This window comes from Capsicum annuum, chromosome 11 (genome assembly GCF_002878395.1).
Source record: "Capsicum annuum cultivar UCD-10X-F1 chromosome 11, UCD10Xv1.1, whole genome shotgun sequence".
NCBI classification, from domain to species: domain Eukaryota; kingdom Viridiplantae; phylum Streptophyta; class Magnoliopsida; order Solanales; family Solanaceae; genus Capsicum; species Capsicum annuum.
The window spans coordinates 167577325-167590283 of NC_061121.1; the positions used below are offsets into that span (position 1 = coordinate 167577325).

Sequence of the window (12959 nt, forward strand, 5' to 3'; positions counted from 1 at the left end):
CTCACTAGTCCTTGTATTAATTACATCTTTAACAAACTTAGTACATATGATTTTTATGGACCAGCTTGAGGGGCAATGTTAGAATATTAAAGTATAGGAAAATGATTAGTATATAGTGTCTCAGATGGAAAAGGATTAGTATGTATTGTGTATTGTGTAGAATATAACTATAAATAGGGCTCAGTGTAATAATGAAGATACAAAACTTAATACTCCCTTCGTTTCAAAAAGAATGACCTACTTTGACTTGACACAAAGTTTAAGAAAATAAAGAAGACTTCCGAATCTTGTGGCCTTAAATTAAAGTTGTGTCAAATGTATCAAAATGCCCTTTAATCTTGTGGTCCTAAACATGCCACGTTGAAAGTTGAAATTAAAGTGTTGCCAAAAAAAGAAAAGGGTCATTGTTTTTTAAACGGACTAAAAAGGAAAGTAGGTCATTCTTTTTTAAACGGATGGAGTAGTATTTTTCTCGTGTCTTTACTTCTCACAGTGTATATGGTGTGTGTTAATGCTTGTGAAGATGGGAGGAGTAGAATGAAAAGGAAAGAGAAAATTGAAAATTTTGAAAGTAAGTGAAAAATGACAATGCATCATAGAAATTTTAAGGTGACACTGATGTGTCATCTACATCAGCACACTCGAGAAACACGGGAATTTGAGCGGTTTAAGAGAGTAGTTTTGAATAGTTTTGGTGTCTGAATGTAACCCTATGGGGCAAGGGATGGAAGACAAAACGCAACACATAGAGGTGTCTATTATTCAAAATATATAAAACTGCTCAAAAAGTGTAACTGGTCATGCATTATCCTAAAACCTTTATAGGCCAAATCTCAAACAGATAGAGTAGCAGAACACATATAGATATTGATAATAACAAAATAGGACTTGATTAATAGAATTACTAATATCAATTAGTGTTCCCCTTCCCATGTTCATGTGTTATTAGCAATGTAAAGATACTTAACATCATCTGCTTCTTTAGTTCCATTTGCCTAGGTTGTCAACAATGAGATTAATTTCTTGTCTTTCCTACCCACTTCACAGACCATCTCAATCATCTTTAATATTACCCCTTCTTATATCAGTGTACTACAAAAATCAAACTGGGGATATACCCTACAACTAAGTTGCTCGGACTCTTCATTTTCGCTGCCGCACCCGTGTCGAAACGACGTGGGTGTGGGATCCGTACCTGACTGGTCAACTGATTTTGGGTACTTTGACCAAAATCGACCTGAAAAGTCTTGGACAGATTTAAGAAATTTTGTAATCAAACCAAAAGCTAAGGTGAAATTGAAGAAAATGGAATACCCTATATATGGAAATTTCTATGTTATTACTTTTCTCTTCAACTCCTTCCAAGGTTTTTTACTTGAACAATATTTTCTCCTCAAGTTTTTCTCTCATAATTTATGTTTTATAACTCTATTTTTAGATATTTAAATTATTTTTTGTTGAATCCCCGCACCTGTATCCATCCCTAGATCCATATCCCCGAATCTTTAAATTGAGACCGTGAAGGATCCGACTCTAGATCCGTACCCATATTGGACACCCGCACCTAAGTCTGACCTCTATGCTTTTGTTGCTCTTTCATACTGTCTTTTATCTTGAGCGGGGGGTCTATCGGAAACAGCCTCTCGACCTCTTTAGAGGTAGTGGTATGGACTGCGTACACTTTACCCTTCCCGGACCCCACTATGTGGGAATATACTGGGTTTGTTGTTGTTGTTGCTTATCTGATGACGATTAAATATGCAACTGTTTGTTTTTTTGTTTTTTTTTTAAAAATGGGAGCAGCAAACAAGGATTGAAGACGTCGTTCAATATTTTTATTAAGCATTGGGGGCAGAAATTAAAATTCAAACTACCTAAAATATCACAATAACTAAACAAACCACTAAAAATTAAAATTTCAAATTCATCTTAAACTTAACCAACTTATTAGGCTAAAATTTACTGCAGTAACTAAAGTGAATTCCGACACTCCTTTGCTTTAGTTGCTGCAATTTGAAAAAATTGTTCCTTAATTCTTGGTAGTTGGTGTTGAATCCTTTAGGCTGTTTTTTGAACTTGCACATTTTTTTTATATTGATCTTTCTCTTTATTTGGGGTTTTTTTTCTTAGTTCATCTGTATTTGCCGTGGTGACGGGTGTTTTGAGGCAGCAAATTCAAGGTTATGTGTCATGGTGTATGCTTTTTGTGAATGATGTAGTTCTGATTGACGAGACTTGTGGAGGAGTTTATGCTAAGTTGGCGGTTAAGAGACAGACCCTGGAGTCTAAAAGATTTAGGTTGAACAGGACCAAGACGGAATATTTGGAGTGCAAGTTCAGTGATGTGACATATGAGGCTGACATGGTAGTGAAGCTTGATACTTGGGCCATCCAAAAGAGGGATAGTTTCAACTATCTTAGGTCTATATTCTGAAAGTGAGAGATCGACGAGGATGTCACTAACCGTATTGGTGAAAGATGGATGACATGGAGGCTCATATTCGGAGTCTTGCACGATAAGAAGGTGTCTCTTAAACTTAAAGGCAAGTTTAACAAAGCGACAATTAGACCTGCTATGTTGTAAGAGGCAAAGTGATTGCCAGTTGAGAACTCTCACATCCAAAAGATAAGGTGGCAAAGATGAAGATACTACGATGGATGTGTGGGTTTACTAGGAGAGATAGAATTAGAAATGATGTTATTCAGATAAGGTTAGAGTGGTTTCAATGGATGCCAAGATGCAGGAAGCAAGGTTCAGATGGTTCGGGCATGAGATGAGGAGGAGCACTGATACCACCGTGCGGAGGTGTGAGGGGTTGTCTATGGATTTCAACTTCATCCTAACCAACTTATTGGCTAAATATTACTGCAGTAACTAAAGTAAATTTCAACAGCAACCATAGCATAATTATGCTGTTGAGCTGTTTTATCTCATTTCAGATGTTACCGGTGAACGCCATCTACTCAAGGAGTCATAGAAAAGGAAATAGAAGTCATAAATAGATATCTCAACTACTTACTATCCAACATCTCATACTCCATTCGTGGAGGAAAGGCATTTTGAAGAAGTTCAACAGCTGATGGACGATCTGATGGACTAGGGGACATTAAGCGCCTCAACAAGGATGACTGTTCTGGATATTCCGCAGCCCAAGCAGGAGGAACCTCTCCTTTTTGTTTTAAATCAGATAGAACAATATGTCGCTCCATTGCAGTGTCAAAAGGATGCCACAACTCAAAGAAAACAACTCCTAAGCTGTACATATCCGCCTGAGGACTATTGAGTCAGAAGCAAACTAGTATCCAAGATCTTTTTGTTAAGATCAAGCAAAATTTGCTGACAATAAAAAAATTCTGACCTTCTCATTAATCTTTGGCCACCTTTGCTCTATTTCAGGTGCAGTATAGAAATATGTACCAACTTGGCCAGTGCCATCAACAGAGACTTCTATTATCTCAGAGGCATCCACATCTTGATCCAGCTGCTCTAGTTTCAAGAATTTGGCTGAAATTTCCAAGAGTAAATACATCATATGTTTCAATTCAGATTCCTGCACCTGATACAACAACAACAACATACCCAGTGTATTCCCACATAGTGGGGTCTGGGGAGGGTAGAGTGTACGCAGACCATACCACTACCTCAGGTGAAGTAGAGAGGTTGTTTCCGATAGACCCCCGGCTTAGGACCAATAACAGTATAGCAATCACCAAAACATAAATGTGTATAGACTAGTACAATATGCAAAATAAACTAACAACGCTATCCACAAAATAATACTATAGCCACAAGAAAATACTAAAAACTATCTATCCGAAATCATAGACATCACTCAACATCACAAACAACAAATTTCAAACAAATATAAAGAACGCTCCCCTACTGTAACCGACACACTCCCACCCCCTAACCCTCTACCCTAATTTGCATCCTCCACACCTTCCTATCAAGGGTCATGTCCTCTGTAAGCTGTAACTGCTCCATATCATGCCTAATCACCTCCCTCCAATATTCCTTCGCCCTACCTCTACCCCGCCTAAAACCACCCATAGCACACCTCCGTACTGGAGCATCAGAGCCCCTCACCATCACGTGCCCGAACCAACGTAACCGCACTTCTCGCATCTTGTCCTCCACCGAAGTCACCCTCACCTTCTCCCGAATAAACTCATTCCTCACCTTATCTTTCCTGGTATGGCCACACATCCATCGCAATATCTTCATCTCTGCCACCTTGAACTTTTGGATGTAAGACTTCTTAACTGGCCAACACTCTGCCCCATACAATATAGTTGGTCGAACTGCCACTCTGTAGAACTTACCTGATACGAGACGAAAATACGACAACGAAAACAAACACGAAACAAGGACAAACAAAGGAAAATGAGACAAACAAGTAAAGAATAGATAGATTGACACAAATTGATAAAGAAAGGACAACCGAATGGTATATTAAACCCTAAGACCTTCCTATTGAATACCAATAAACACCAACCTCTTACGAGGATCTCACGGGAATGGAATCCCAAGCAACCCACGTTTCTCAACAATCCATAAGCTCCCAACAAGCTTAAAAACAAACACTCGCAAGTGTATCTCAAAACATCATTCATCAACTACCTAAAATGAAGAGAGTCCTAGCTATTTATAGGCCAAAGGCCACCTATTTCAACTTGGGACCAAAAGTGACCCTAAATGATAATTGGGCCCAAAAGTGACCCAAAAGACAAATATTCATGACTATGGGCCCAAAAGTGACTCAAAAGCCCAAATAGCCATATGTTGGCACATGTTCTCTTCCTTTGCTTTGTTGAACCTCTTAAACTCCATGCAATCTTCCAAATACGATGTTGTCCAACACCCTTTTGGAGGATATCATCAAGTGTAGTTCCTTCCCAAGCTATCCTCCAATCACATATTTGCTCTCCTAGAACGACCATGTCTTGGATCCTTAGGAGAGATCCTTGAAGTATAGATCCAGAAAGAGTGGATAAAAGAGTGGATAAAAGAGTGAAGCCAATTCGTCTTATATTTGCACCCAAGCAAAATAGGACTACCAAGAATACAAAATATTTGTAGGACACTAGAGAATCCAGAATATAAATTAATACACTAGAGACATGGTCCATTTGTCTTATACACTGAATAATATAGACATCCTAATATACATGGCAAAGATACCAGGTCACTGCAGGAAAAATGCATTCCATGTTCAAACATGGATTTTCAAATTAGGGGAAAAGTTAATGGTATCTCCCAGTGGTCAAAAAGACATCCAATTATAGTCTCATGTGAGAATCTGTATTAAGTGCAAAACTCTCGTGCCTTGCAGTGTAAAAAAAATTTCAGTCTTTCCTCTAGGAATCTGAGAATAAGAAAGCAGAATCAAAACTGGACACTTTCCACAATACTCACATGTTTGCATATAAGGTTCTATCAGGACTTCTGGCTTCTTCCGCTTGGACAGTAAGTGTTTCACAAGGGAAAAGCTTTTCCAGAGTCAATCTTAGATATGATTGTAATAGTACTTTCTCAAAAATGATATGGTTGTAAGAATATTATCTGGCGCCAATAAGACATCATAAGACATTATATTTGTTGTTGCTCAGGGATAAAAGATATCCCACTTAATCCTTGTATCAATCTCTGATTCTAATGAAAAGCTTTAGGGAATTCCTTTTGCTTCTTTATTAAAGAGCACAGATGCTTGAATAAATCATGAAGCAAAAGATAAATACCTCAGTGAAGCCAAAAGAGAAACACTTTTACAAGTTACGAATATGAAGCAAATGCTTACCAAGGCCAAAATCCCCAATTTTAATGTCATTGCGAGCATCAAAAAATATATTATTAGGTGTCAAGTCCCGATGAATAATGCCTTGTCCATGGATATGTGTCAAGCCTTCCACAATTTGCCGGAATAAATGCCATGCAAGTTCCTTGTCTAAATGACTATATGATTCAAACATTTGACGGAGTGTCCTTCAAAAAGATAAATGAAGTCAATACGTTCTGGTTGGAACGACAAGAGGAGAGAAGGAAATATGTAAGAGTAATGGTTATTTCCTCTATTTGATAAGAAGCAATCAAGGGAGAAAGAGAAATCATGCAAATCTATGATTCAAACGTCTAATTGGAATCTGGTTGGAATTCTAAGCATAGATTTGGACTCGTGGGGTTATGGGTAACCAGATTTGAAAACAGGTTTCAGGGTTTGACTTGAGTCAACTTAGGGTTGAGTTTGACTTTGACCAAGTCTTAAATTATGGAATTGAGTTCAATAGCGTTGTTTGATGCCATTGGCTATTCCTTTTTTATTTTTAAGAAAGCTAATAGTAGTATCATAAAATCTCCAGCACAACAATATTTACAGTTCAAAAAGCAAAAGAAAAGTGATCCTTAATCTTCTTACAAGGATTCAATAATGTCTAATAAAGATTCCTGCTTCTTCCATAATTTCTTATTTACATCAAAACTAAAATAAAATAAAAAAAAATCATCTTGATTTTCTGGATCAGGCTACTACTTTCTTCAAAACATCTTGAGTTCCTTCACTTCCAAATTGTCCACCAAATACATGCAGGTATTGTTCTAACCATATTTTCTGCTTCATAGTTCCCCCTATGTTGCTCAAACCAGCCAGCTATTCTCTATTAGTCTTTGGGATAAGCCATACGATCCCCTTCATACCTAAGGACTATTTCCATAGCTGATCCGCTAATTTGCAGTGTAAAAGCGAATGGTTGGTGTTCTATGCATCCTTTTCACAAAGCAACATTTTGACCACACTCGCAAACCCCTCCTCAAGTAATCTTGGGTAAAACATGTATCTTTAACCACCAGCCACAAGAAACAAGCCACCTCGTATGCTGCTTTGACCTTCCTAATGTGCTACCAAGGCCAGATGATTTTTTATTCAGAATCGCTTAGAGCTATGATGTTTGGCCTAAAATACGTATTTTTATATGTTTATCGTCTCACATCTTGGCTTGTTAAGCGGCATTTGAGTATTAATTATAATGATTTGCGCTTAATTTTGTATATGTACTTTGTAGGTACATCGGAGATGGAGTTAGGAACAAAAATATGAATTTAAAGCAGTGATTAGAATTATCCACACTTGTGGGATTACACTGGATATGTTGTTGTTGTTGATTGGATGGAGAATATAGTGGATCCAATCATCATATAACGAGTACTCATTAATCATTACATGATGATTAAATACAAATAAGATTGCAATAGCAACAAGTTTCAGCCAAATGTCGTAAGGATTGGAGATTAAAAGATAATCATCGAGGCGACATGCACGTTTGGCACAGAAAGGCGCCAATTTCCAGAACCAGTAAAACCCATGGTCCCCATATGCCCGCTTGGCGCAGGCATAGCACTAATGTCAGGAATTTTTGGAGTAAACACACATAATGTCTATGTGAAGTGCCAAGGCCTGGCAGTCTGGAAACATCTTTTCTTTTTTGCATGACCGGGGGCTCTTCCAATTTGATTTGGGATTGTCTTAGGTAGTTCTGAGAAACTTTTTGACGCTGGGAGAGCAAGGAACGGCCGTCGAGCTTCATTGTTCACATTTTCACCATCCAAACTAGTAATGTTATGTTTATTTGGATGAATTGTTGTTTTGTTACCATGTCTATGTGGAGCTAAACTTCAAATTCCAGGGTTGTGGTTATTTCGTGATCATTGTTGTTAAGACTGATTTTTGGTTGATTAATTCATAGTACGAGGTATGGAAAGATCTGATAGATTTGTTCAAAGATTTATAGGCTGCCTTTTTCTATCACACTTAGGAGCATATCCATGGAAAACTCTTCACAGGAGGTTATGAACTCAAAAGGTTGAATCCGTGCTTAGGAAGTATCTTAGGAAGCAAGAGTCGGTCCCCGAGGGGAACAACTAAATAAAAAGAAGTTTGATGTGAGCTGCAGCCTGATCCATAGTAGGGAAAAGAAAAAGCACATCTCCTTGTGTCACATAGAGGGGCTATTGATTGATAGTCTGTGGATTCATTTGGTTAGCACTCTGTCTTTCAAAGAGATTCTGCTCTCATGGAGGGTGCGTGCTCCACTAACACGGAAGAAGTGGAGGACTGGATGATGAGCTTGACCAGAATAGAAAACTTGAGGTGAAGACCGCATCCCACCTATTTACATCCTAACTTCTTTTCATTTACTGGATTGTTGGTTATAGGGCAAACATCATTTTGTTTCTGTATCTCTAGACGCATAGAGAACATATAGGTTCAGGGCGTTCTTTCCCAGATTTGTTTTTCTTTAAGTTTTTTTTTCTTTCCCAGATTTGTTTGTCATATTTGTCCATTCTATGGCTTTAAGCTGTAAATTATTTCTGTTTTCCTAGGATTGTGATGATACTACGAGTATGACACCCGACTCCTGACTCTCAAGTATGACACCCGACTCCTGACTCTCAACCCTCAACCCTGATCCAAAACACAGGACCCAGAATTTGACCTCAACTTGAGACCCGATTCCCAAACCGGACCTGGGTTCGGACTCCGTACCTCGACCCATCCCTGACCCCAAAACAAGAACAACTCCCGACACTAACTCGGGATCAACCTTGATACGAGAATCGAGGTCCAATCTCGACCCATCTACCAACTTCTGACTCCATCGGGTCCCGGTTCGAGAGCCGAGGTCGGGTCACTAGGTCGGGTATCGGGGTCAGGTCCCGGGTCAGGTCCTGGGTCAGAAGACGGGGTCGGATTCCAGATAGGGAGTCTGGGTCGGGAGAGTCGGGGCTGGGTCCCGGATCTAAGTCGATTGTCGGGTTCGGGAGTAGTGGTTGGGTCCCGGGTCGGGATTCTTGATCTGGTCCGGGTCGGGAGTCGGGGTTGGGTACTGAGTCACGAGTTGAACACTCGAGTCGAGAGTCGGGGTCAGGTTAGGGTCGGCAACTAAATCCCGTGTCAGAAGTTGGGGTCTCAAGTCGTGATCAGGTTTCAGATCGGTTGTCAAGGTCGGGTCCTGAGAAATGGGATCTCTAGTAGTGGTGGGGTCTGATGTCATTATCATTTGCCTAGATTATGCCTAGATTCTCTTGCGCAATATTTGCTTCCTACTAACCAAACACCCGAAAATAAGTAAGAAAACCACTTATTTTCCAAGAAAATATTTTCTAGGAAAAAATTTTCCTTCATATCAAACACCCCTAAGTGAAAGAAAATTAGAGACGGAGAAGGGCAATGAGTACTGGAAAATTAGATGAAAGTTCTAAAGAAAAACAAATTAGCTAAAGGAAGATTACGAAGCAAGAACAGTACGCGTCGACTCTTCCAGTTTCTTCTCCCTATAATTCTATGTAGTTTCTCATCCCTTTAACTTTTTTCTGGGGGTGATTATTGAGATAGTTAGACCTTTCCTTTAAAAAGGAAAGAAAGTGGGGAGAGGATGCAGAAAATCCAACAGATAAGAAAGGAAAAAAAGAACCTTGGGCAGTATTCCATTTGGATATATAGGTAAGTCGACTCGAGCTTATTCTCCTGTCCAAGCTGGTTCGACATACTCCCATCCACAAAGGTGAAACTAGAGCTCACAACTGTTCTGGAACCGCAGCTGGAATCATCGCAGGAGACAGTGATGCCTGTTTCATACCATGCCTGAAATGTTTAAGTATTAGATAATTTTAACATCATAAAACAGAGGGGAACTGTTGAACATTAACAATGAATTTGAAATGCTAGAACAAAATTAATTATTTTATATCACAATACCTGGTAATAACGAACAACGTGTTGATGCTGCAACCGGGAAAGTGTAGCGACTTCTCTGAATAAATGGAAGAAGAAACTTCTTGAAATAACACAATGTCAACTATTAAAGAAAAATGAAGATTTTGATTTGTGTATTCAGTAAAAGGAGCTCTGCAACAAGCAGTTTCCATTGAAAGATAGAACATGTGATGGACAACAATGATTACTGTCAGTGGCAAACATGAAACATCAAAATAGGATTATGTGAGCGTGCAGAGGGACGAAGATATGAAGTAAGAATACAGCTAAAAGGAAAGAAATAAAATATGTATGTATACGTATATATGGGATAATAAGAATCTTATCATAAGGTAGTGCTGGTACTACCACACGCTTCTCCGTGATCACGAAACCATCTCATCACTAATCCCTTAGAAAATGGAAATGCATAACAAAATTTGTATTAGGCTCACTGCTTGTATTGCACAAATTATACACCAAGAAAATGGAATACACTGGGTTTGTTGTTGTTGTTGTTGTATGCACCAAGAAGCAGAAAAGTTTTTTTCTTCTACAGAAGCAATTGTTATTCTTATGGCGTGTTTCTTTGATTATTTCTTTTTACCTGATTTGATCAGTAATTCTGATTAAATCATAATTATAACAGCACTACTGTTTATGTTAGGAACAAAAACTGTTTTAGTAGATAATCAATTTTTCAAGAAGTAGAAATTGATTAATTACTTTGCAATTGCTTTTTCAATAACGGATAAGGGCCAAAACTGCCCTAGATCTATTGGATTTGGTCTAAAAATGCCCTCCGATCAACTATTGAGACAGAAATGCCCCACCACTTTTTGTGCCCAAAAATTCCGTAAAAACTACCAGACGATTTAAAATGAAATGCAAAAAGGCCAAAAATGCCCCTGATATATTGGATTTGGTTGAAAATGCCCTTCGTTAACCACATATCTTCTCTGGTACAATCTAGTGTTCGAACAACTTTTCATTTGTTTCCCTTATACTTGCAAAGCAAGGTTGGTTACATTATCTTTTCATGGTAAACTTGATACTTTGGCTGTGACTTGCTATGTGAGGAAAAAAAAAAAAGAAGAGGAAGTACATATAGTCCCCTTTAAACTTGTCTCGAAAACTTACTGTAGCACTCAAACTTTACAGGTAATTACTTACCTCCCTAAACGTGTTTCAAGTGAATTTAGTATATCCTCTAACAGGTTAAGTGTTTTCACTCGCCCAAACTCGCGCAAAAGGGAAAAAAATTTTGGCCAGGTCACAATTTATTTATTTTTACTTTTTTTGTTGCTCTCCACCTTTCTCCTTCTTTCACAGCCACTATGCCACCCACCATATGTACAACCACCAGCCACCTCCTCCATTCCTCTTCCTCCATTACCATCCCCACCCCCACCTCTTCCATTCCACCAGAATAAAGAACAAAAAAATACACTAATTTTTTTTGCATAGGACAGAGAGCTAGCTTGCCGGAAGTGTCTATTGTGGTTGTTAGAGAGAGCCTAATTTCTAGAACTCCGAGGAGGGTATTCAATTCATGGGGAAATGGAATTGTCATGCTGGTGTTTGTTGTGGGTCTTATGGAGTCGGCGATGGGTATTGCGGTGTTGAAGACGGTGACGTTGTTGTTGGTAGTTCCTTCTCATGTCCCTATCTTTCATCGCCTCCTCACAGTGCACCACCATCCATTTTCATTCCTCACCGTCATTTCAATCTCCGGACACACTCTTTAATTGCATTATAAACTTGTTTCCGTAAGATTCTTGGGGCCCAATTTCTAGTTGACATAGCAGATGTTGGTGATGGGTGTTGTGGAATTGACGAAGGTGGAGGTGAAATATTGTTGATTTTGAAGTATGTTGGAGTTAATATCAGTAGCGGTGGTGGGAATTGTGAAATTGATGGAGATAGATGTGAAATTGTCGTTAGCGGTGAGTATTGTGGAGTTGACGAAGGTAGAGATGAAATTGCCATTGGTGATGGGTAGTGTAAAGTTGCTGGTTGCGACGATGGTGTTAGTAGTGATGAGAGCTTCCAAGATTCGACGGTGACGATAATGAAGAGGATAAGGAATAGAGCGAGGAGTAGTAGTGGTGTGTTTTGTGAATTCGACGAAGGTTGTATGGTGAAGTAGCAAGGCTAGTGGGTGAAAAAGAAAAAGAAAACTTTTTGACACATGGAGGTGCGCGTAGAACACCTTCTACTATAAGTGTGGTTCTATACTTTTGAAGAGGTATAAAATTCACTTGAAACAAGTTTAGGGGGACAAAGAATTATCCGTGAAGTTAGAGTGCTAAAGTAAGTTTTGGGGATAAGTTTAAGGGGGACTTTGTCTTTCTCAAAGGAATTAGAATGTAAACTAGCAATGACAATAACAAAGATGAAAAAGAGTACCAACTCTCCAGCATCAAGGTTCAACATTGAATGCTATTTAGTTTTCTGCACAAAAAGTCAAGACTAATTTCTGCAGAACCAACATCAGATACAAACCTCAATATACGGTCATTTAAAGGCAGAATCTTGTCCTTTAATCGAATCTTCTTCATGGCATATTGCCTCCCATCAAGCTTATTCTTGCAGAGCACAACGTGACCAAACCCGCCCTGACCTAGAATGTAAACAATGAAGAGAACATTTTATTACCAACATAAATCCTCACATGAAAGGTTGAACGGTTATTGCGCATTTCAAACCAAGCAACCTCAGAAATAAGAGTGTAGAACAACGCTGTGAACGATATTCTTAACTGAATCAAGTTATCCCAAATTCATGTCATTGCAGACCACTATCTTTTGGTTCGGGTCCAAGCCTATCCCCCATTGTTATGCTAAAAGAGTAAAAAATACCAAAAGGGACCTTTTACCAAGTTTATTAAAAAAGAATATAGTTGCAGAGACAAACTATTCTTGATAAAGCTTAACCACTCCTCTATACAAGGACAAATGTGCTTCTAAATTACGGATGGATCAATCGCTGGATATTATCTTGTGAAAACATTCTTCATTTCTTTTTATTTTTTTATTTGTTAAATGAGTCTATTCATTTATATGGATGGTTTTGGATGTGTGCTTTCAGAAGGCATACTCATGCAATAGTTGGAATGTGCAGATAGGAGAGTGGTGAAGAGGGAGAGTGAATACATGCAAAAAAAAAAAGAGGTAGAACATCCCACAAAGTGGGGTCTGGGAAGGGTAGAAT

General features: G+C 38.7%; 1 protein-coding gene across 9 annotated transcripts in view; it reads right to left on the minus strand.

Moving 5' to 3' along the window:
• Nucleotides 1-12959, minus strand: part of LOC107854404 (eIF-2-alpha kinase GCN2) — a 105159-nt gene that overhangs the window by 74345 nt on the left and 17855 nt on the right. For 7 of the 9 annotated variants that reach the window (XR_007046897.1, XM_047399065.1, XM_047399066.1 and 4 more), the window contains 6 exons: nucleotides 12252-12369; nucleotides 9750-9804; nucleotides 9466-9635; nucleotides 5799-5983; nucleotides 3360-3505; nucleotides 3021-3270 (listed from right to left, as the gene is read on the minus strand). Coding sequence is in view for 8 of the 9 variants with exons in the window: in XM_047399065.1 (XP_047255021.1) it covers nucleotides 3021-3270; nucleotides 3360-3505; nucleotides 5799-5983; nucleotides 9466-9635; nucleotides 9750-9804; nucleotides 12252-12369 (924 nt within the window). In the remaining variant the exon portion in view is untranslated. The remainder of the gene's footprint in view (nucleotides 1-3020; nucleotides 3271-3359; nucleotides 3506-5798; nucleotides 5984-9465; nucleotides 9636-9749; nucleotides 9805-12251; nucleotides 12370-12959) is intronic. The other 2 variants (XM_047399064.1, XM_047399067.1) reach the window with 2 other exon arrangements.